We start from the raw sequence: 26,090 nt of genomic DNA, 5'->3' as shown, positions 1-26,090 counted from the left end.
GTACATTTTATTTTGCATGGACCATTTTATCTCAGAGACTGTAGTATTAATAGAAGAAGCACAGTTATTTGGAATCAGTATAGGAGCAATGTCAAGGCTGTTATTTTTAATAAACACGAGACATTGGAACTCCAGCTCAAAATAGAGAGCAATTCAAAGTTATATTAAAAATTAAAGCCAAAAATACCTGAAATAAGCACCGGCAATAGCTCCTTCACAGTATTCATGGAGTTTACCAGCATAACTCTATGTTCCTGATGAGTTAATTCCTGTTGTCTCTCATCAATCATTTTGGCCATCTTTGTCATTCCTAAAGATTAAAGTAATTGAACATAGTCATAAATAAGGAGATGTAATATTAAGCCTAATTTGCAACAGTTGAGCTTTCTAAACAAGAACAAAGATAATGAGTTATGACAACTATATTGAAGTTTAAAACTTAGTTTTTATATTAGCAGCTGTTACTTAAAACACATTCCGAATGCCTCAGAGAATCCACCAATTCAAAATCTAGCGACTATAGCTTCATCAAAATTTAAGCTGATTTAAATTGATACTGTTGTAATCCCACTCTCTTTTTCTCCTACACGGGACAAAACTGGAAGAAAGCTGAATACTCTTTGACCAAATAACTCTTCTGCTGGTTAACATCTTCGGCATCTTAATATAACAAGAAGCTTATTTCCTTCTTATAGTGTAGGAAAAGTACAGTACATATCATCTGTATAGTACATGTAATTTACCAACATCTTTACTCTTCAGCACTCTTAAGAGATAATGTAAGTCAGAAAATAGCCATCATTCCCTCTCTAGTTTAAAACTCTTTCCAATAAACGCTTTCAAAGCAACTGCTTTATCATTGTCCAAACATGCAAAACTTGGGTGAGGAAGGTGCTGGGAGGAAAAAAGGTAGTGGAAAAGACTATACTTAGTATGTTTACGACAGGCTGTAGCAAATCAAACCTGGCCCTAGATTCTTTGTGTATGTCACCAAATCCTCCATAGTCTCTACTACTTCCGCCACAGTCAGATATTCCAATATTCCTTTGCAGACACGGATGATTTTACGGACCTAAAAAAGGAACATTCCATCATTTATTAGAGGAAGCTAAGTTACACCTGAATTAGAAGCCTATTATTAGAACAGAATAGGTATAGCATTTGCTAACATGACATATGGGCATTCACAAAGGTCTGCAATACTGATTAAGTTACCCACAATGCCATTACTCAAGAGTGGCATATAGACAAAGACAACATTTAATCAGCATTCCTCTACACAGAACTGTAACATCCTACTGCCAGTGTTTTCACTTTGTATGAGAAATTAAGGACAGCATTAAGAAGACAGGTTATAATAAAGCGCATTTAAGTATGGTGGCATGCTTGCAGTTTTTCACTGCAATTTCATCAATAAAAAAGTATTTAACTGACATCACAAAACAAAACCACATAGAAAGTTGACTCCAAGCTTTCAGAAGAAATATTATTCACAATACAGCCTTACATATGGATAAAGCATTATCCAGCATTCCAGCGGGAAAGGTAGATCCAACATCTTAATCTTTCCAGAAAAATCTGTGAAGACTGTACTTTAACTCCAGACATCTGTCTCAGCTTAACTTTTTCAGTTCATACTTGATATCAAAACAGAGTTCTCTGTTGGTTAATCTTCTAACCTCCTGAACCACATTATTTCTGACACCACCACATACAATTCTCATTGAAGAATGAGTTAATCAATATTTAATTTGTATCAACCACATGCAGTGTTCAGTCCTTAGAGCAGATCATAGTTTCCTCTAAAATTCATTTCAGTTTTGTCCCAATGTTAGTTTATCTTGAAACATAGCAGGACAGAGACATGCCAAGTTCTATATTTGTGAAAAGTCAATTATTCTAGACTAATATTTTTATTTTGGTTAACATGCAGTTGTCAGAGACCAGTGCAATGAAGCATTAACTCCACAGAAGTCAATTAATTTCCTAAACACTAGAAGCAGGGAGATTAAAAGCTATTAACTTCCCTACAATTTTACCGAATCATAGAATAATTTGGGTTGGAACTGACCTTTAAAGGTCATCTAGTCCAACCCCCCTGCAAGGAGCAGGGACATCTTCAAGCAGATCAGGTTGCTCAATTTTGTCCTGTAACACTTCATAGAATCTATTAAAAACCACTTAAAATAATGCACAATCACAAGTGCCACAGAGAAATCCCATAGCATTCTCCTGTCTCAGAGCAGCATAACAATACCATGAGTTGATTAAATGAGAGACAAGGATGCCATGTTAGACTACTTGGAACAGCAAAAAGACGACAATTTCATACACTAACTGATTGTTGCACAGGTAAAATTAACATCAGCATTTCTAACAGTGTGAGCTTCATTTCCTCATAGTAGCATGAGATTTGTTATTTAGAAACAAGCAAGACTACACATTCCCAGGAAGTGGATCGTAAGATTAAGAAAGACTTGTAACAAAGAAACATTTTCAAATGTAAGACACTCAAAACCTCCCTTTTAAGTTTCCTTGCAACTCTGGCTTTTATTGTCTATCTGGGGATGGACAAACAGCACCACTAAGCCACTTTAGCAGCCAAAATGTAGCAACTGTTACATCTATCAGAACACATCTTCTGGCTGACCAGCTAGACAGTCCAAATTTGTATTACCTCCCATGCCCCAAGGCCAATTAAATTGCCACAGCTAATGAGTCAGACAGACACGTTAGGAAGTGGCCTAGTGCTTTTCAGTGAAGGGATACAGAGAATATAAGGATCAGTAATGTATATGGTGAAGGGAATACAGAACAGTGCCAGGAAGACGTAAGACAGCGTTGATGGGTTCCGGCCTTTGTGAGGAACAATCACAGGCAACGCCTAAACATTATGTCATACAAAGATGCTCTTAACAAAACAGAGCAACAAGCCTAAGCTCCTTCTGACAGAAAGGAACACAAAATTTGCTTCCAATCAAGCTAAAACAATCAAACCCACATTCATTTACTCAATAGTTTAGATTAGCTAATTCAGTTAGGCCGACATTTGAATTAATAATACTATTGTGCCGATACCTATGTCGGTCATGTTGGGATTCCTACCTCCGCTTCATCAAATGTTAGAAGTAAGTCTGATGTTCCAGAAAGGATGCCTCTTGATCCATCAATTAGATAGTCACGAGCTGGTACTGAATAAGGATCTGCTTGCAGCATCTGGGCTGCCCGAACAAGTTTGGTGCAGGCATTCTCCACTCTAGGGAAAGTCAGCAGATAAAACTTGCAGATTTTCTGTGTGGCAACAGACTTGAGAAAATACTGGATTTGTTTTTAACTTCACTACTTAAAGCACTGCAAGCAAACTGATCATTCTAAACCTTTATAGTTTAAAAAGCAAGAATACTTATTGTATTTACTTTAACAAGAAAGTAACCAGAAACTGTACGAGAGAGTTTTTCAGAAGTCATGCAATCTTCCACATAGGGAATGTTTGAAGTATCCCATGTACAGCAGCCGATACAGTGTCATTAAGGAGAGGTCTGAACATAGCAAAACATCTTTCATTCTTAATGACAAGGACAGGGGACAAACCAATTATTCTTTTAGGACTTCACAAAGTAATTATTAACTTTTACCAGCCTTGTATTTGCCTTGTCATTCAAGAAGCAATTGGTATCAAAAAATGTTAAATTCTAGCTACACATTAAGACAGACGAACATTGTTTTAAGAAAACCAAGACACTGTGCCCTGCCCATTGAAGATGTAGTCCAGCTCTTTGGAGTCTGTTAACAATCATGACAGAAATAGCATTTTAAATAGCCACAAGATTCAGTGATGAGCTATGAATTTCAAATACAGCTTGCAATTCCATGCTTAAAAACAGGAAGAAGGTTTTGCAAGATATTACAGTATGTAATTACAGTAACACAGAAGGTACTACAAATAAGCAAATGATCTCTGAAATTAGGTTCCAACAAGCCATTTAACATAATGATTTTAAAATACCAAGAACTGGACACTGAAAACCTTTCCATTTTGTTCTCTTCTTGTAATTACTTCATGACAGCTTAGAGAAATACAAAATTCAGACTTTATTTCCATGTTAGCTGTGCTATTCACGACTGTAATCATCGACCTCACTGACTGTGACTTTCCTTCATTCTCTCCCATTTCTTTGACAGAAATATCAGTGTAGTCTAATACACAGGCTCCATGCATACCGTGCTATGTGCTCACTCGAGTTACACAAGGTTCCAACAAATATTAAACCCTTTAATCACAGCCATATTGCCTCTTATCACAACTTTTTCATGCTTGTCGTATAGCCCATTTTCTACTGGCCACTTGGACACACTTTTATTATACTTTCATAGAATCATAGAATAGTTAGAGTTGGAAGGGACCTTCAACGGTCATCTAGTCCAAGCCCCCTGCAAGAAGCAGGGACATCCCTGACTAGATCAGGTTGCTCAGAGCCTCATCCAGCCTGGCCTTGAACGATTCCAGGGATGGGGCATCCACCACCTCTCTGGGCAACCTGTTCCAGTGCTCTACAACTCTCATTGTAAAAAATTTCTCATATCTAATCTAAACCTACCTCCTTCTAATTTAAACCCATTACCCCTTGTTCTATCACAACAGGCCCTACTGAACAGCTTCTCCCCATCTTTCCTGTAGGCCCCCTTGAGGTATTGGAAGACCGCTATCAGGTCTCCCCGGAGCCTCCTCTTCTCCAGGCTGAACAGCCCCAACTCTCTCAGCCTGTCCTCATAGGAGAGGTGCTCCAGCCCTTTGATCATCTTTGTGGCCCTCCTCTGGACCCTTTCCAACTGGTCCATGTCTTTCTTGTGTTGGGGGCTCCAGAACTGGATGCAGTACTCCAGGTGGGGTCTCACCAGGGCAGAGTAGAGGGGGAGAATCACCTCCCTCGACCTGCTGGCCACGCTCCTCTTGATGCAGCCCAGGATGCGGTTGGCCTTCTGGGCCGCAAGGGCGCATTGCCCACTCATGTTGAGCCTCTCGTCTACCAACACTCCCAGGTCTTTCTCCTCAGGGCTGCTCTCGATCCAATCCCCGCCCAGCCTGTATTTGTGCTTGGGATTGCCACGACCCAGATGCAGGACCTTGCACTTGGCCTGGTTCAACTTCATGAGGTTGGCACGGGCCCACCTCTCCAGCCTGTCAAGGTCCCTCTGGATGGCATCCCTCCCTTCCAGCGAGTCAACGGCACCACACAGCTTGGTATCATCGGCAAACTTGCTGAGGGTGCACTCTATCCCACTGTCCATGTCGCCGACAAAGATGTTGAACAGGGCCGGGCCCAACACGGACCCCTGAGGGACGCCACTGGTGACCGGTCTCCACATGGACATTGAGCCGTTGACCACCACTCTCTGAGTGCGGCCATCCAGCCAACTCCTTATCCACCGAGTGGTCCATCCATCGAACCCATGCCTCTCTAGTTTAGAGAGAAGGATGTCGTGCGGGACAGTGTCAAATGCCTTGCACAAGTCCAGGTAGATGATATCTGTTGCCCGTCCCTTGTCCACCGATGCTGTTACCCCGTCATAAAAGGCCACCAAATTGGTCAGGCACGATCTGCCCTTCGTGAAGCTATGTTGGCTGTCACCAACCACTTTCAGTTAAGCACTTTTCAAAAGTTACACAGTTATCCCAATTTTTCCCCTATGTTCCTTGTTAACACAAATGGCAGAACTTAATGGTTACATCTAAATTTAACTATACCAGAAATAAGACACTTATCACAGGAAAACGTACTTTTTTCAGAAAGTAAAGTTTTCAGTGAACGGCTCCCTGGAGTAGATCAAACTGGGCAAGCTGACCTTATCATCTGCTCAGCACATGAGATGGTGGTAACTCATAACTGAGTAAGAAAATACAAGAGGACTTGAAGGAAGAAAGTGGGAATGGTCTACTCTTTCCTAGGCAATGTACCTAGCTGTATTATCAAAGTCAACTGACTTCACTAAATTAGATTTCCATGCTTGATTCTCAAATTTATTCTTTTCAACTCTGCCAAGAAAGGGATTAAACAAATCACCTATTCAGCCAGCTCAGAGCTATACGCTCAGAAATACTTAATTACCTACAGTTCAATTTCATGGTCATCTGTTTAACACTAATGATTATCTCAAGGTTGGCTTTAATTCCTTTCTTTACAAATGAAAATGTAAATGTGTATTCCTCCAGAAGTCACCATGATTAATAAAACTAAAGTCTCTAAAGTTTCAAAGTTTTCTTTTACCAAAAGGTACACTTGCATTTTACTTGTACAGTGCCTATTTTGTATAAACTTCAAGGCATTTGAAAGACTTCAAGAGTGTACACTACGTACAAAAAAGCAGAGTGCTGTTTAAAAACCAGACACTCTCCATCCTCCGCAAAGCAAACATGCTAGGAAACAAAATATTAGAATTTGGGGGAAAAAGTAATTAAATTACTTTAATTTATATTAAAAAAAAAAAAACCCACCTCACAATGCTAAAACTATTCACTGCAATGAACTGCTTGTTCTATTACAAGAATCAAACACATTCAGAAGTTTTTATTAGAAGTTCATTGCTATGGTGAATTTTCTAATCCCTGTATTATATTGCAATCTAAAAAAAATTATATTTATTTCTGAGGCATTATTACAATAAAGCTATGTTAACACCAGCCACATTCTTTGTCATAGTTCAGCCCCGATCGGGACCAGACTATGTAGTGTCTCTCTCACTCCCCCCACCCTCCGAGAGAACAGGGGGAGATGACATAAGAAAAATGGCTCAAGGTTTGAGAAATGGACGGGGAGAAACCCTTAAAGTTACCATTACGGGCAAAACAGACTCGACTTGGGGAAAACTATTCATTTATTTCTAAAACTAGCAGGAGAATGAGACAGAAAAAAAGATAACCTCCCCCCACCCCTCCCCTCTTCCCGGGCTTAACATTATCTCTACCACCTTCCCCCCTCCACCCCGAGCGTCACAGGGTGGAAGAGGGAATGGGGGCCACGGTCAGTTCATCACGCATTGTTTCATGCCGCTGCTTCATCGTCAGGGGAAGAAATCCTCACATTGCTCCCCTGCTCCATCATGGGGTCCCACCCATGGGCCCACAGTCCTTCGTGAAACTGCTCCGGCATGGGTCATCTCTTCCATGGGGTGCAGTCCCTCTAGAACAGCTGCCCCAGCAGGACCTTCACAGGCCACAGCCGCCTTCAGGCCTCCACCTGCCCCAGTGTGGGGTCCTCCACGGGCTGCAGGTGGATCTCTGCTCTTTTGTGGACCTCCATGGGCTGCAGGGGGACAACCTGCTCCACCATGGTCATCACCACAGGCTGCAGGGCAATCTTGGCCAGGAGCCGCATTACTCCTCCCCCTCCTTCTTCACTGACCTTGATGTCTGCAGCCATTCCTCTCACAAGAAAAATTCTTCACAACAGGCTGGCAGACGCCTCTCAGGATCTTTTAACATCTCATTCACATCTCATCTCCTCTCCACTTCTTGCAGCCAGGCTGGGCCAAGTTGGGCCCAGTCGGCTGCCTGGTGGCAGGCCAGAGGGTGAGGCCTGCAAGTCCCACAAGGCTCATGCCTCCCTCTCTACCCCCGCTCAGCTGCTTCACATCTTCTCTTTTCTTTTTTTTTTTCCTGTTTTCCCCTTCTTAAATACGTTATCGCAGAGGCGTTATCATGGAACATTCTGCTACCAATTGGCCAGCAGCAGGTCCACCCTAGGCCCAGTCAAGACCACTGAACAAAGGGGAGCAACTTCTAGCAGTTTTCTACAGAAGCTGCCACCTTAGGTCTCCCCCCACTAAACAAAACCAGAACAACAGGTCATGATATTTCCAACCATACTAGTTTTGGTAGTCTATCAGCTTCATTCCTGTTAGCGCCTTCTTTACTAGATGTGAGGAAAAACACTTAGCTTATGCTAAACTACCATTTTAGTTTTTAGGATTTACCTCTGCTTCTCCCAGAGAGGCTTGCCCAAATATACTAGGCCATGTCTTTGATGCTTGGATAATGCTCATTTCAATTTCTACTTACTAAGGTTGTAGTGAGTTTACTAACTACAGTTTAGATTACTTGCAGTTCTAGAAATATAAATTAAGAAGCAAATATTGTACATTAATATTAATTTGTGAACACGGTTGCCAGCCATGCAGCTCCAGCTTGGCTACCACAATAATGCTAATACAGAGCAGCATTACTGCTTGATTTGTTATATGAGTTTGCACGTGCAAGTAAAACAGACAAATTTTTATTTGTAGTGTAAACAAAACAGGTGTTACCCTACTCTCTGCCTAGATATTACAGCTTTTTCCTTCTTTACAAAAGTATAACAAGTAATACGAACACACTGCAAAACATCTGATTTAAATTATAGGCATTACTCACACTCCCTGGTGAATAAGACAATTAAGATAAAGAACAGAGCATTTTTTAACTCTAGGTCAATAGTTCCAATGTGGTTTGTGTCAGTAGCAAGGAAAGAGATGCATGATAGCTTCTCAGCAGCCAAATTACTTTGCTGCACAATCACACTCCTACTGAAAAACTTCATGGATTACCATAATATATATTCATTATGAACCCTCAATGCCACCCTCAGGCAAGCCAAAACCCAGGTCTTCAAAAAGAATTAACAGATCTTCTCCCTCATCCTCCAAGAGTGGTTCCCTCAAGACTGGTGGTCCTTCTGAATAGAGAAAATATGAACAGAGAATGCGATGTTAACGCATGCACACTGCTCCTTACCCCATTACTAGTACAAGTTCTGCTGGAGCAGTCCATTAAAAAGGCATGCCAATTCCTGAATTAACACTTTAGAAATAAAAACCCCTCCTCTCAGGAAAGGAAAAAAAAAAACCAACAAAAAACCAAACCCTCATCTGTTTCACTTCCTTTATCCAAATCCTGCCCTTTAATGCAGGAACAGGTAAGACTTTCTTGTCAGCTCACCTGTGACTGTCACTTGTCCCTACAATGCAGATATCAGTGACAATACACTCCATAGTGTTAACAAGGAACTGTTAACATGTACTAGTTCATTTTCCTATAAACTCCAGATTAACAAAAAACAAACAAATGCAATAGATTACTCATTCATAAAAGCCACTGAACATTCCTAACTCATGTTACCGCACCTAGGATAGCAAGTTACGTACTATATGAAGCAGGTTTCATTGCTGTGAAAGATAGCTTTGTTTCCTATTTTTCACTATATTACAATTCAAGCAGTCATGGATTGCTGCAGAGAAAGTCCTTGTACCCAGCATAAAGTGGTACTATTCAGTAGTGCCTGTATCACATTTCTACAGTAATTTAACATAGAAGTCTCCACAATCTGCTAAATGTTGATCAAAGACTGGCTGCAGTATAGCAATTAAGATAATCTCTTTTCCTTAATCCCTTCCTTGTCTAGGAGAACAGGAAGCTGGAAATGAACTAAAAACTCTATACATTCTAGAAAAAGAGCACAATCAAAATTACATACTTGCATACAACTCATCAAGAAGCAAAAAAAAAGTTTTGGTCTCATTCCGACACATAAACACCCTCCTCAAACGGAAAAAAAAAAAATTCAACCTCCCCCTACAACCAAACAAGATCACACACCAGGAACACAGAATAATAAATACTGCAGTGGATTGTATGAAAGGCCCATTTAGCCCAGTATCCTGTCTCCAAAGCTAGTTGCCAGTAGATGCCTCAGGAGGTTAAGAACAGGATAAGTATTTATCATACTTCCTCTGCATGCTCTCCCATCCTCCAACTATTTTCAGTTCTTGGGATTTCCTGCAGTTTGCCTATTTGACGACACACAGTGGGTTCCTCTAAGTTCTTATCTATTAACCTACAAACCTATAAAAGAATGTTAACAGCACATTACTTGCTATACAAAAAAGCTCTCTCTGTTGTTGGTTTATAAACTACTAGTTTAAATGCCCCATCAAGTTCTCACACAGGAAGAGAAGTGCAAGTTTCCATCTTCTCCATGCAACCATATTTACTTAGACCTTTGTCAGGATCCCAATCCTCTGTCACCTTTTCCAAGCTGAAGAGTTCCAGCCTACTTAGCTTTGCCTATACAGAAGCAATTCCACACCTTCAATTGTTCTCAAAAGTCCTTCTACGAGCTTCTTCCAGTACTACTGCAGCCTTTCCAAAATTTAGGGACCACAAGTGCATGCAATATTCAAGATGTGGGAGAAAAATATGCAGTGACATTTTGGTCCCTCATCCTTTGCTGATAAACCTAAATTTTCGTTTACTTTTTCACCACTACTGAGTATGTAATGGATGTTCTCACCAATGTATCACAGCTCCAAGAACTTGCTCACTATTGGTAATGATCAGTTCAGAGACAATCATCCTATCGGACACTACACCTGCTGCTTTCCCACGTGTTCATCATTTCAGATCTTTCAAAATAATTTCATCCACAATTAATATCAAATCACTCAGTTTAATAAGATCCTGCTGTAATTTCTCAGACTCATCCATTAATCTCACTACCTTGTGTAAGACTTCAGGTCATTGGCAAGTATTTTCAACTCATAGTCCATCCTGATTTCCGGGGCATTTATGAACATGGTGAAAAGCACAACACCAGCAGAGATCTCTAGAGACCTACCTGTTACCCTCCTACCCTTGTCAGGGTTAAGCATGTAATTTTTCCCTTCACTTTCATTTTCCTATTTTCCATGCAAGAACTTTTCTTATTACCCTGTGGCTACTTCATTTTCTTAAGAGCCTTCAGACTTTGCCAAAAAGTTTAGAAATTGGTGTATACTGTATCACCTGAATTATTCTTATCCCCATTTGTGATATTTCTAAAAACACTAACAGATTTATTCGGCAGAATTTCCCTCCACAGAAACATTGTCAATTCACACAAAACAAAAAAAATATATTTAGGATCTGTTTATTCTCTACTCTAGTACAGAATTTGTAGTAATTTGCTCCAAAGGTATGTCAGACCTAAGACCTCCTGTTCCCTGGATTCCCCTAGAAAGTTTCTAAGGTAGTAGCATCACCCTGACTGACATACCAGGTGGTCTCAAGAGACTGTACTTCACTAATAATACAGCAATTTCATTCTTGAACTCATGCTAATACCCCATGGTCCAAGGCATTTTTTTAATTCTTCACTTTGTCAACCTACAATGCAAACAAAATCTTTTTTCACTGACAACAGAAATTTTCTCTTTAGGCATCATCTCTACTCTCTACTTCAGTATTTTCTATAGTTGCCTCAATGCTTTCTTGTTTTGACTATCTGGACAATGGTAATAGAGAGGTCACATTCAGTAGGTAGCAGGGCAAAGTCACTTCAGTGAAAGTTTGTCAGTTGGCATTAAGAAGCTTGGCAATTCCACAAGAAGTGATGTATGATTTTGAAGACTTAAGGCAGCAGCAGTAGAAAGTCAGTTGTCATTGACACTGAACCATGGAATTAAGACTGTCAGTCATTGCTCTTGAAATCTCTTGGATTTCCAGGCAATTACATCATGCATCAGCTGCCTATGCTGATAAATTCACACTTTTCCACCAACTGAATTAATAGAAAAGATCGAGAACACCACGTTCTCTCTGACACTGTTAGGCAAAACTATAACAGCACATAGATAAGTACCATTGTTACTCTGATTTTTTTTTTTCTTTTTAAAGGAAACTATACTCTAGATATGTACCCATACATACAGAATGTATCAGCAAAAGTCACTGCTGGCAGAAAGGTCATTCCTGACAAAGTTCAGCCTCAGGATCCCAAAGAGCTATTTAAACCCAAGAGTATTTTCTAATCTGTACAGCAGAAATAAGTAACAATGATCTATCATTGGAACAGGTTTCCTGTACCTACAATAGAAGATTTATAATAACATTAGTTTACTTGATAAACGCTGGTGGCATATCCCTTTTCAAGATCTGGTCTTCTGTTGTCTGTACAGTCTCTTTTCCAACCTGCAGGAGAAAGAAGGCATATGTAAGATTCAGAATTTCACAGTAAAGTCCAGATGAAAACAAATAGCAAAATAACAACCAAAAAAATTTGATTTTTAGTAATGACAATTCCTTTTATTAGGTTTGCTGCTGCGGCTGCTACTGCTGTGTCTACTTTTGAGAACACTATATACTGTGGTTAGTCTAATGCTTTAGAAATCATACGTTGTTTACTGCCAATATCTCTACTAAATTAATCTGGGGGGCACTTTTCCCTCTTCCCACTCTCCATAGAAACAATACTATTTGTTTGTTGCACTTAGCTGTAAAAACTTAATTACTGTGAACTCTGTGGGCTTTCCTCCCTCCTAATCCCCGTAAGTCAGAAATCAACTTTAACGTTAAAAAAAAATTACCCCCTTTTTGCTATTCAACCTAGTCTATTAGAAAAATGTAGTTAATTACTGAGAATACACCCCATATCCACATTCACACCATCCTTTAGGCAAAAATAATTATGCAGAGGCTAATAAAGAAAGAGATAGAGTACAATCTGGAGTTTTCTATACACTCACTCTTGTGTTACACAATAGAAGTCTTTATAATCGGTAGCTGGCTCTTTGGACTGTGAGATCACCAACTTGACAAAATATTTCCAGGTCCTTTGTTCACTGTATTTTCCAGCTGAATAAGCTATTCAGAAAGGCATCACAAAGCAGAAGGTCTTTAACCCAGACACTAGTTTGTGTTAAGAGCAGCCAGGCCTGCTCAAGCTAGACAAGATAGTCCTGAAAATCCCTGATCAGCTGGTGTTTAAAGATTTGCTGGTTTTTGACAGAAGCTGTAGTGTGCCAATATGCACAGCACTTGCCAATTCTAATGCTGTACAGCCTTCCAGAAGCACCGTTTCCTCGCAAATCTATGCTGCTTGCCAAAAACCGTGTCTCCCTATTCTGGTCCTTTTCAGAGGGGCTTTACAGAAGTACATTGGTCCTAGTATTTTATTTGGTTCAAACACCGAGTCAGCCCTGCCTACTTTTTTTTTTTTAATCTATTAGTACTAGACTCACAAGTAGTCCCATAGATATTTGTAAGTAATGAAGCAAAGAGTAGAGCAGAGGTTGAAGGTCTTCAATTTTGTGGTAGGTTTCTGTCTCTTATGCTCACTGTAGGCTCACTAACAGCCACGTTCCCTCCTGGGGCACAGTACCGCAGTGTTGCTTTGGGTCCTCCTTCATGGCAATGCTCCAGGAGCACTTATATAAATGTATCCCACGGCCCACTTCTTGGGACAGGGTTACATGGCTCAACAGAGAGTATGCCTGCTTTGTTCTAATTATTTCTGCTGCATTATAAAACACATTCTTTATATTTCTCATGTTTGTATGCACATATACATTATAAAGATGACACAGAAAAGAAGTAATTGGCAAAAACTTTGGATTACACATGGTTCAGACAGAAGGCTGTCAACAGGTGAAAATGAAGAGTAATACTGTATTTAAAAAAAAAAAAAACACCAAACACATTTGGAGGAAATCCCGCTGCCTTCAAAATTTCTCTTGCAGCTGTACCAATCTGCCTGTAGATCAGTATATTTTTTAAATATATATTTGAGGATATACAGTTTTCAAAGAGTGCATGAAAAAAAGTTTACAATGGGGGAGGAGGTTTCAATTTTAATATAATTCTAGCAATCATTATTGCTATTTTATATTGAACAGTCAGTCAGAAGCAACCAAGGAACAACACCTGCTCAGGGTACAATACACTTTATGCTTGATAGAAGTTAGTTTTATTAGATCATACAAAAAGCACGTATCCTCTTCTACAAGCACATATCCTCTTCTCTAAGAGGATCTATCTAGGTTCACTACTCAAAGCAGCACTATCAACTAATTATAGATAAACACACTTTACATATTTATACATACACACACATATACAGACATTCTATGCTATGGCTAGCTAGGATCTCTACTCTTCAAATGAAAGTACAAGTCCCTTCCCATTTTCACTTTTTTTTTGTGAGGAGTTTTAACCTCAAAACTTTCCTGAAACAGACACAGTCTTGATCCTAAACTCCAGAAACATTTCTCTTTCAAGTCCATCACAAAGCAGAAATACCTCCAACATCCCCAGCACTATACAGCACACAGACAGGACACAAGATTTCAGGCAGTTCCCATGAGGTGTCAATTAAAAAGTTCCCCTACCTTTCTAGAAGAACTTTTTACTATATTTTAAGCACCAATACAGCACATCTTCACTGAATCTGTTTAAATATAAAACCTTGTGGCTCAAAGGAAAGCATTTCATATTTACACATCTATTAATTAACACTTCCAGAAGTCACTCTTTGCTTTTGTAGCCAAGGTATAGAGATGGCATGTAAAGAACAAACACACTCCACATACCACTTAATAGGCAAAGTCTCAAAATACAAAGCCACATTCATGACAAAAATACACAACCCCAAGAGTTTTGTGGTTTTCCTTTTTTAGTTTTGTGGTCAGGGGGGATTTTTTCTTTTGTTTCTTACTTTTTGTTTTAATAAGATCTGTTTTCTTCAGACTGAATTTTACATGGGCTAAGCAATTTCTGGACACACTGCAGTGTAACACAAAGTAGAGATTCACTCAATTCTACCTTTTCCATAGTCCTATACCAAGGGAATGAAGTTTTGGTTTTTGTTTTTGTTTTTTTTCCCCTTAAGATGTAATACCTACAGATTCTCTATTTCAGACAGAAGGCTTGTCGAGCTTCATGCTAATACAGAACGATTACCAGGGAAATTTTTATTTTATTTCTATCTAACAGCATACATGTGGAAAAAACAGGATTCCTACTTGGGTTTCAGATATTCTTACCTCAAGATAATCTTTCCCTAACCAACAGGGAAGCAATAGTCTCCACGGGCTAGAAGCTTCTGCTTTTAAGTAATACTGCAGTGGCCATTACTCACAGTTCCAAAGAAACTGCACTGGTTAACACAGTAAAGAGACCATAACTTTTCAAACACTGTACCTGCCCAGAGCAGCAGAAAAGAAGGGAAGCTCTCAAGCAAAACTTACCAAGACAGTTTCATAGTTACAACTTCTAGCCATCCATATTCATGTCCATACTCTTTGGGAGATTAGAGGCAAACCAGGTGACTCCAGATGAAGAATGAGCTACTTCCCTCCTTGCCCTCTGCTACTTAACAACAGTGAACAAGAGGCTGACACATCTAGAAATTTAAAGGAAATGGGACACGTACAAGTCAGAGGGCATATATGGCCGCTGAAAAGCCTTTTAGGAATGCAGCTAGAAGAATGAGGAGGAGATTGAGATTTCCTGCTGCTTTTGGCTTTTTACCTTGGCTTGTAGGTCTCATGCACTCTTATCTGCCACTGATTAGTAGAATATAAGTATGTTTTAACCTTCCTACTGAGGAGTATTTTCTCCATGGAAAAGCAAGAGGAACACTTTCTGATCAGGCTAAGATTTTTCCTTATAACCACTTTGGCAGCTTTTTGTCATGTCTGCTTCTACTGCAGGAAGGACAAGACATGAGCATCCCACAAGGTCCCTTTCCCATCTTCTTAGCCTGCTAGATATAACAAAAACCAGCTGTTCAGTGAGAAGGGGAAATAGTTTCCAATTCTGTAATTCTCTAACAGTTTGTTTAAACAAAGACACCAAAAACACCCAGTAATGCCTAGTTCTGAACTTCTAGAAGTTTGAAAGTACAAACTGTATTATCATATAGAATAAAACACAAATATTTAAGATGAGAGTCCAAAGTCTACTGTTTGGAGCTGGTTTTATCGGGATTTTGTTTGTTTGTTTTTTGTTTTGTTTTTTTTTAAATAAAGATTCTTCTGAATGTCTATATTGACAATATGAATTTGACAATTTGCCAAATGCTGGAAGTGAAATTTTCCTTGCAGCTTCTATTATTTCCCCAGTTAGAAAGGATGATACTCTTAAAAGAATTAGTTCTTGCAATGTTCCAGAAGCTAATTTAAAACATCTGTCATTTTAGCAAGGAGTCTAAAAATATTCCCACATCATCATCCAGTGAACAAATACAGCCCAAGCTGTAACACTAGCAGAGCCCCCGATTTCTCCCAAGAAATAAGCTACCGTATGAGTTTTGCTTGACAAATCAAACCAACGCTGAAAGCAATCTGGTCTGTATGCTGTAAAAGCAACTCTACCACATTAAAATCCAGTTGCTGGTTTGTGCATTCTTCCATGTTTTGCAGGCTTCCAAGAATAGTGACATGATACTGAGTGTTAGATCTCAAATCAGAAATTTGTTGTACATCAGTGCAGTTCTATTAAGTTCTCTGCAACTTCTTCGTAAATTTCTTAGATGTCTGTCCTGATATTTATAGCAAATACAAACTTACATATTTGCTATAACTCTACAATGATAGTAGTTTCTACATTGTATATCCGTGTCTAGAATCCATCTCAAAACAGAGTTGCCAGTTCTCCCCACCCAACCCTGCATTTTAAGAAAGCAAGCCTGGCCTAGATTTCCAGACTATGAACAATCTGTCAAGCAGAGCTAGAAGCAAGCCAAAATTACACCAAATTTTTGCCTACTTCTCACTGGCATAGATGATGTACATTTCAGTCCAAACTAAAAAATACAACACAAGCAGAGAGACTTAAATCTTCATTAAAGTATTCTGAATTCAAGTTACAGACTGAGGGGCCTTACTCAGACATGACAATACAATTAAAATGATGACTGAAGTTAGTGGTATCCCATTGTGTATCCTATACCTTTCGCTGAGTCCATCCCTACCCACAAGGCTTGCCCACTGAAGGCCTAGAAAGCAACTCCTTTATCTCAAACTGAGCTCAGAGACAGTTTGTCTCCGTGGGTTCAAAAGTGGCAAGGGCTCAATAACTACTTCACAATTGTTCAGTTTTCCCTTTGTGAAACCAGTCATTAGAGACAAATTACACAGAAAGCTTTTGGGAAGGAGCTCTAGCAGCATAAGAGAAGCAAACAGGACTTAGCTGTTTACCTTCGTTGTTGTTAGTCACAGTATTTAGATTGCAACCCATGTTCTGTTTTTATTTACAGTATCAAGCATATCCAGTTGTCCGTATTTTTAGGTATTTTGCTCAGTTCTTTGTAAGAAATACAGCTGTTGGAGTGAACGTTTTTTTTTTCATGCCCTGACCCTTAGCTACCATAATCTATGTGGTAACTGTTAGCAAAACAGAATTGCATATATCCTGGCATAGCAGCAAAGCATAAAACTTTGGCAGATGCAAGTCAAAAGCTTCGGGATACATCATGGAATTTCTTAGTCACACCTAAATTTCACAAGTCACTCAAAAATTATCATCAGATGACATAAACAGCTTCCAGTAAAGACAGAACTTTCTGCAAACTGTGAACAGAAAAGACAAGCAATGCTGAAGTGCCTTTAGAAAAATCTAAGGAAACAGGTTTATAGGTTACTCCTCACAACCTAATCCCTCTCATTTAATAAGACTGAAAAGTCAGCTATAACAAGGTACAATAGTACAACTGTTTCCTGTTTTGTTTTGGCTTTTTTTTTTTAACCACAAAACTTTATCTTTTCCCTTCAAAGGCTCTCTTGGAAGCATTTAACATAGCAAATTTCCAATTTCTTCATCATTCCACTCTCTCATCTTGCTTTGAATTATAATTGAGATTAATATGTCACTTGCAATTAGTGAGTTTAACACTGTTTTAAGAAGCTTTACATTTTTCTACTTATCGGTAGGGGAATAGGCCAATGCAATTAGAGACTGAAAAATGAGCTCAAAGAAATCTGCAGGTGAATTCTCCTTCTGCTTCTAGTTTATACCAAACAATGCACATACTACCAGTGACATCAGTCAACAGGACCACTTCTCCTTCAAGCCAGGCACAAACCTAAAGAGACTGCTGAATCAGAGCCCATCTACTTTGCATTTCAGTTAACATGGAAGCTGTATAGCGGCTTCTGGTTTTCTCAGGATTACCCTGGAGACTGCATTCCAGGCATAGTAAGGTATGATTTCAAAGTCATCTGGCAATAAGTCAAGTAAATTAGAACACTCCAGCCATCTGGTCCCTAATAGCAGCAAACTGACCTACCTGTCTACACTGGTGATTAAGAAAGACAAATTCAATTGGCTTGAGGCTAAGGAAATCCTGCTGTCCAAGTAAAATACATAACTATGAAACAAGAACCATATGGAAAACTGAAAGTGACATCATTTGGGTACCTAAAGACTTTTATTCACACTGCTAATGTCTACTAACTCTGTTACCAGTGGAGAACTAAGGCTTAGATGGTTTAGCTTATTACAGAATGAGTAACTTAACCTAAAGGAAACAAAAGCACATACTGATTACTTCACAGAACTATTATAATTTGGAAATTAGTTCTTTTACCAAGAGAAGAGTTTCTTCTCCTAAGCCAGTATTTCTGAATTAAAACTACTTTAAGACATTATTACTCCACTTCAGTCAAATAACACAAGTCAGCTTTGACAAAACTCACCTGGAAAAATAAGGCACAACAATTGTCCTCTACAAATGAGACTCACAGCTGCAACTAGCTACTTTTACCTTACAAGGAAGTCTAAGGAAAGTGCCTCATACCAAATAGCATGCAGACTTCAAAAGCTCTTCCAGTTCATTTCCAACTACCCAGACCTGTAAATCACCACTAAGTTTCAGAGCACCTCTTAACACAAATCCATCTGCAGACACACACACAGATTAGTACTGTACTAAAAGATAACATGTGATATCATAGAGCTAAATTCTCTCCTTATTCAGATGCTTGTCTGAAAAGCAAGCAAGCAAACACTACGATGTTGCTGGAATGTTTGCATCATCTTTGACAATCTGCTAATATCCACATGTTGGACAGAATTTTGGCTGATGAGGATCTCCCTCTGCCCCAGTAATTGAGATGCATCCTGTCTCAACCTTCCAAGTGTTAAGTCAAGTAGAAGTATCTAGAAAGTTTACTTAAGATTAACACCTTTTGGCTCTGTTGGTAACAGCCTCACCATAGGAATTTCATAGATCATATCAAGTGGAAGAAAGATTTCTTTCCACATACAGCAGAGTAGCCTGTAAGAATTTGTTTCTAATATAGATAAATATTGCACTGCACAGACAGTCTCTAAACCAGCCCAAGCTATAGCTTCATATAGGTAGTTACAGACTTTCTCCCCAGGTTGGTATTTTCCTTCTTCAGAATGGCAAACTAAGTTTGAGGCAGTCTCTGTAACAATAATATTAAATTGGTGTTTCACTTATCCATGTGCTCACACAGGAAATACTCAGGGAGCTCAAAAAAAGAAACAACAAAATAATATGTATTCTCTGTTACTTCTTGAGCAAGTTTCAGATGCAAAACAGTAGAGAAGTTTCTTCCTCTCAAGTTTCTAAGATGTCTGACTAAATCAGGTGCAAGGCAGATGTCCATTACAAATGCCTTAATTTCACTTTGATATTTTGTTAATTACAAAATCTGGTGCTACTTTTTATAATCCATTTTACTTTCGAAGACACTGCTAATTTGACAGGTGTTGTTTACTACAGGAAGCACTTAAATATACCCCAACTACCAAAAATGTAGCTTGGCTAGCAGGCACTGAATTTTAGGATCTTCTATTTGTTATATGCAAACATGTGCTGACTTCTTAATACCAAACTGTTCAACGCTGATTTTCCTTTCATAGAAAGAAAGGGCAGCACTACTTCCCTTATGAGCTCCTTCATAGACCATCAGTGGTTCCAGAGTAACAGATTATCTTCTAATTTCAAGACAGCAAATTTTATGCAGGGAGATAAAATGAGGATGTGCATGAGGAGATTTTAAGAAAGAACAAATCAGAATAAAGACTCGCTTTTAGCACCTGAGAGGGGTGATGATTTATCAGTAGACAAACAGAATAGTATTCAGACTCCCATTGTTTACATCACACTGGTTTTTAGCATTTTCTAAATGTAACTATTTTGCCAAAGCCACTGTCATGAGACCACTCTTCATTTTAAGCAATTCTGAAATTCCCCCCACCTCTTCCCATGACATTGTTTCAAGTTTCTGAACAACTTCTCATCTGCCCGTCATCAGTGCTGGCTTACTTAGCTGCAGCCTCGTCAAGCAAGTATCTATTTCCATTACCTTGATGGGTTACAAAAACTAAACAGCTTTAGTGCTAAACAATGTACTGAGGCAAAAAAGGAACATATGAGAGATGCTACCTTAATCTGTTTACTTAAGTCAACCTGCAAATACAGGAATTAGACAGACTTCTGTCCCTCATTTACTTCGTTTAATCTTAATGTTTCCCTTGAGGGAAACATATTAATCTAAAACAAGCTTTATTGATAAATTAATACTTTTCACTGAGTTTTTAATATAAAGTATCTTCATGCGCCCACTAATATATGGTTGAAGAAATGGCAACTCGCAGCATCCATCTTTTGGCCCAAGCCCTGCCACAGTTAACGTTTCTTCACCAGCAAGATACGTACTAACATGGCATTTTATAGCAGTTATTCACATTTTGTAGCATATTGGACAATTTGTCTCTCATAGGAGTTTCATTTTACTTGACTAACAGTTAATTCAAGTTTATAGTAAGTTAATGGTGTAAATCATTGCTCACATGTTAATTGTGATGTTTTAATTAGCTACAACAATATCTAGTTACGCAAAATAGAATAAGGACTAGAAACAGTGGGCTCTTTTCCAAGGGACAGTGCTCATTTACAGCACCATTAAACACTTAAGTGTGTCAGAAACCTGATATTATGTTATTATTTTCCAGCTTGATTTTGCCTTCAGTGCTTGTGGCCACTTATACCAGCTCTGCAAGGAATTCAATACGTACAAGACAACTCACGTGCAGAGTCATCACAAAGAATTTGCAAACCACTGCAAAGCAGCCACTCAGCAGAAATAACTGACAGAAGATATTAAAAAAAAAAAAAAAAAAATCGAAGATATGTCTGATCTGGCATTAATTCTAAGTTAGATGAAGCCTTACTCAGCTGTTAAAATTAGTTTTTAATAAAACTTAAGTTTACTGTGTGGTCAAGTAACAAACTATTTTTCACAACCAAAAAGCTTTAAAAACAACTACTCTCAATAGCATTTGCTATTTATTTCTTGACTCACACTGAAAAATAAATGTATTCTTTGAAGATATTAACGGGTTTTTGTGGGAAAAGCTAATAAACTATAGCATAGCAGCAGATGTTACCAATGTTGTCAGAACCTTCTGCTACAGGATGACATAACCAATAGGAGTGGTGTAATCTAATTCCTAGTTGTCAGTGATTCCTTTGAGAATTTTTATCATTTGGTTCAGTCTACAGACCTAATTTCTCACTCAGAACAATTATTGTCTCTCCCATGCCACCTTGAGTAGAGTCTACTCTTAGCCACTTTTACAGTCTCATCTCTAAAAGTGTAAGGTAAACACATTTAGAGATGAAATTCCTTTACCTGCTACAAGAATGTAGTTGGAAAGAGAAACAGCAGTATTCCTGCAAATCTGACTAAAAGCATCTCCTATAACAGGAAGCTGCACTCGTTCCCAACAACATTTTGTCCCATTTGAGAAAGTTGCTCCAAATTTAAAAGCAACAGAACAGAAGAGAATCACTCTTCTGAGCAACTGTTACACAATATTAAATAGAAATGCAAGTTTTGGGGCCAGCTAACAAGCTAACTGGAAAACCTGTCTGAAAAAAAAGGAATTACACTCCACTGTGAAAGCACAAGCTGGATCCATCAAGTTTACAAACCCCTTCACAGCTTACTTCCTCCCTTGCCACCAGTAACAAGGTTAGTCATCAGCATCACCAAAACATTTAAAACTAACAAGCCATGTGCAGGAAAGTTTGCTCTTTGCAAGAAAAAAAGTGTAAGACAACCATGTAAAAATCTGCCACAAAAAAAGGCTAAGCAACAACTCTTCGTAGCAGTTAGTAACTGCTTCAGTGTCATAAAGTCTGTTTAGTGTTTCACTGTCCTGAGTAACTGGAGAACAGGTCAGAGGCTCCAGCCGCGCCCTCCCTGCAACTGCCAGAGCAAAATTGTTATGCCAGACATTGGCTTGCAATTGACAGATAAAACACTTAACATTCTATAGCTTCGAGCTAAGATAATCACTGATGTCAAGCTGGGAAGATTAAAAAAAAAAAAAACAACCACAAAAAAACCACACACCACAGATGAACAGAAAAATACATTCCTTCCAGCTGCACGGGAGGCGGGCTGGGCTCGGCTGGCCTGGCAGTTCAAGCGCCAGTGGAGTCCAGTCAGAGAGCTGAGTAATGCAGGTTTTCTCCAGCATGAATTTAAGAGAAGTAAAATAAATGTTATGCCATTACCTTTTTCTTTTCCTGAGAAAAGCTGCAGCCAAGATGAAACCCAACTTAAATTTACTGAGGTTTCCACTCTTCCCGCTCCTTGATTTTTTGAGAAAAAGGAAACTTTTTATAAGTGGGACACAGAATCAAGCAGCACTTCTTCAGTTGTCACAGCTAAGCCAGGTGTTTGGCAGTTACTAGTCGTTGACATGTAATCCCTGAGCATGCAGGAATGAGGTCCATCCCAAAGCCTGTCTAGATTTGAATCTGGTGAGGGACAAGAAGGACAAATAGAAATGCTTGTCTAAGTACAGCAGCAGCAAAATGAAGAATAGTTAAAATGTAGACCCACTGCAGAATAGGTGGGCTGGGCTGGTGACAACACAGAAGAGCCTGAGGTACTTAGTATCTTCTTTACAGCAGTCTTTACCGAGAAGATCTCCCTTCAGCAAAGCCAGGTCCCCGAGATGCACTGAAAGTTTGGCATAAGGAAAACTTAGTGAAAGAAATAAAGTTACATTCACTGTTCTGTGGGTGCAACCATTGATGGAAAATGCAATGCAGTTTTATTACCAAAGGTCTCTCCATAAGGATTCTAAGCCAATAGCAACAAAACACAAGTTTTCTACAGGAATGGCTTGTGTCTGTTCTCCGCTCTTTACTGGAGAACTCTGACAGGAATCATCAGTTTCCTACCCTACCCATGAAGTCAGGGTACTGGGAAACTGTTCTGACACGTTCTCTCAGTAAGAGAAAGTTATCAAGACCATCATCATCATCACTGAAGAGTCAATATGAGCTGACAGTTTCAGCAATCATGCAAAACCTGTAGGAGTTAAGAGGGTTTTTCTTCTTTCCCCTTTCATCAGCCAGTATTGTTATCCACTGATCATTATTCGTAATGCAAATAATTATTCTGAAGCATCAGAACATTATTTACTTCAGAATAAGAGATTTGTTCCAAAGTGAGCTGTTCAGTATATTTTCACAGAAAACTTTTGTTCTATCCTCAGGATAGGGGCAAGTACAAGTCATACCTCAGAAGATTTGAATTATGAGGCAAAGTAAACAAAGGATAGGTTTGCCCTCTCTACTCATTCTCTATCCAGTTTTTCCTATTCTTACAAATGCACCAGGGCCTGAAATTACTATAAGGACAAACTGGACCTACTTCCAAATATTGTCCACACAGAGTTCCCCATCCCACCTACAATTCAGTTTTGAGCTGCTAGGCTCATGTTTTAAGGAAATACTTATTGGTGAAATATTTGCAACTCAAAAGAAGATCCAGCCTTTATTTTATCATTTAATCTCTCCATGTAGCAAGTCATCCTGTATCCACGAATTGTCTTCTGAAATACAGATAGTTGCAATAATCACTCATCTGTGGTGCCCTTCCATGCATCAACAGGAGTTGTTACTTTAGGCTCCAATTATAGGACGTTATTAGGGTTAACTCTCTCGTCTGATGTCATAAAAATTCAGGAAGAAATTATACTATTAAATATTACAATTAATTTAGTGGGTACACTTCTAACAGTTATATAGTTATAAAGAAGACACTCTACTGTTCAAATTAGATAACAACAACGCTCCCTTGTTAGAGCTGCTACTGCTGTGTTTAAAGATAAATGCCAGGAAGGTTATCATTTTGCAGGAATTAAGAACCATGGCCACAGAGGTAAGTTCTGTATCGAGAATTGCTTCTCAGCATTTGACTGAGCAACCAATAGAATAGAATTTGTGTTACTAAAGGAAAAAAAAAACAAAACAAAAAAAAAAACCACACCCATTACATTGCCATGTTTCTTAAGGTCTAGTTTGCCAGTCCGACATGCTTTTCATAGTGAGAAATGACAGAAGATTGATATTACTAACAGCAGATATTTTGTCTTTGTCTTTAAGGTTAAAAAATACAAAGTCAATTAAGACTTAGTAAAACAATGCAATCAGAAACAAGAGCTTAGGAACAACACATACAAATTGTACAAGAGAAAAATAGGGATTAAAAGCTAGTCTTAGCTGCATGTGAAGCCAGTACCAAAATTAAGCAGTACTCAAGGCAAGGACTGACTAGGACTGGCCTATTCTCTCAGTGGAAAAAGTAATTGGCAAAAAAAAAAAAAGTGTCATTTGGCTTTCATTTAAGAATTTTACCAGATTTTTAACAAGAAACATACCCTAGCATTTGGAACAACTAGTTAATGATTTCAAGCATCATTTTCAGTAACTAGCATTAACACCACGTTTGCTAACACATCTTTAAAACCACTGCTTGGTTCCTCCTCACATCCCCTGCCTAGTCCTCTCAAAGGCTTGCTTCATCAATCCAAATTTCAACTATATTGGGAAGGGGAAGACACCTGTAAATTACCCTGCTTATGTTCTGAAGCTACACATTTCTAAGCATAAAACATACTGATCCATGTTTTATTTGGTTGGTTGTTTTATTAAACTCTATGAAGGAATTCCACATGTACAGTCCAATACTAGTATATGGAGAAAATTTTCTTCTTGTTTCAAAGCACAAAGCAAAACTACGTAACACTAGAGGAACAAGAATTCAGGAACAAGAAGAAATGGCTAAACATCAGCCCTTAATATGGATTTAACAACTCCTCCCTCTCTGGTGTAATTCACTTATGCAGCAGAAAGGGTACGTTAAGTTTTTCAGAGCAGGAATGGTATACACCATATTGTTGGTGTATGGAACTTTTTAGTCCAACTATCACTTTAAGGTTATCCATTCCACAATAATATTCTCAGGTTTTATGCCCAAAAAGCAAGTTGCATGTAATTACTAATGGAGGCATTCACCATCTCGATGCACATTTAAAGGAACAGAGAACAAAAGATTCCTTTTAAAGCTGATGGAAGAGACTGGTATAAATTAAGTCTCCAAACATAATAACAGAACAAAGAGATTATTCCATTCAAATCAGAAGCTGATTTATCACTTATGTAAAGATAATTCCTAACAGATAAAAGTAAGAAAGAAGTTTATGATGTGCTTTTGTTATTACAAAGTTGCTTTCTGTGTGAATAATCATTAATCACTCTTCTCCCTGTCCCTCCCCATGCACACACCCTAATGGGTTTTATCCACTTTCTCAGAGCATATGGCCACAATTCCCACAATATGGTAAATTATTCCTAAAGAAATTGCAGATACACTGAAGTAGAAAATTCCATTTAAAAAAAAATAAGGAATTTTTTATTATTTAAAAACCACTCTCCTAATACTAATCACAAGTTTCTAGTACACATAGAGAAGACCTAGAAACCTATAAGGCAAACACTGACTCTCTCGTGAGATCATCAGGGCTCTTCTTGTACTCCCAATCACTTGTCACTAAGTTTTCGAGCTCTGTAGACTTCAGATGAGTTGCTGTAACAACCCATTTCTTTCAGCTTAAAGATATTCCAATACAATAAACTGGAGGTGGGGAGATGCAGATCTACACGTATCCCATGACAAGTTACAAATACCAAGAAAAAAATTCAGAAAGTTACAACCCCGTGAGAGCCATCTTTTGTGCTGTGCAGAAAATCCTGCAAGGAAAAAGCTTACATTTTTCCTTTCTTTTCCATCCTTATCCAAGATACATAAATATGAACATAAATGCTACAAGTTAATTTTTTCTTTCAAGAAAGAGAAACACTAAGCTGTCCTCAAGAGCTCACTCATCTCTTGTCTATCACGACATACAAGCAAGTCAGCTACGCCAGAAGAAAACTTAGGGATGAGGAAGCTGTTTTACCATCCACTCT

General features: G+C 38.7%; 1 protein-coding gene across 2 annotated transcripts in view; it reads right to left on the bottom strand.

The window, feature by feature from the left end:
• VCL (vinculin) overlaps nucleotides 1–26,090 on the bottom strand; it is a 60,063-nt gene that overhangs the window by 27,672 nt on the left and 6,301 nt on the right. For both annotated transcript variants that reach the window (XM_086752796.1, XM_086752795.1), the window contains exons 2-5: nucleotides 11,907–11,977; nucleotides 3,106–3,256; nucleotides 964–1,072; nucleotides 188–310 (exon numbers count right to left, since the gene is read on the bottom strand). In XM_086752796.1, coding sequence (XP_086608922.1) covers nucleotides 188–310; nucleotides 964–1,072; nucleotides 3,106–3,256; nucleotides 11,907–11,977 — 454 coding nt within the window. The remainder of the gene's footprint in view (nucleotides 1–187; nucleotides 311–963; nucleotides 1,073–3,105; nucleotides 3,257–11,906; nucleotides 11,978–26,090) is intronic.

The sequence above is a fragment of the Chlamydotis macqueenii genome, chromosome 7, assembly GCF_036417535.1.
Source record: "Chlamydotis macqueenii isolate bChlMac1 chromosome 7, bChlMac1.mat, whole genome shotgun sequence".
NCBI classification, from domain to species: Eukaryota; Metazoa; Chordata; class Aves; order Otidiformes; family Otididae; genus Chlamydotis; species Chlamydotis macqueenii.
The sequence above is the reverse complement of the archived record's forward strand: the minus strand, read 5'-3'. Positions and strand labels throughout refer to the sequence as shown.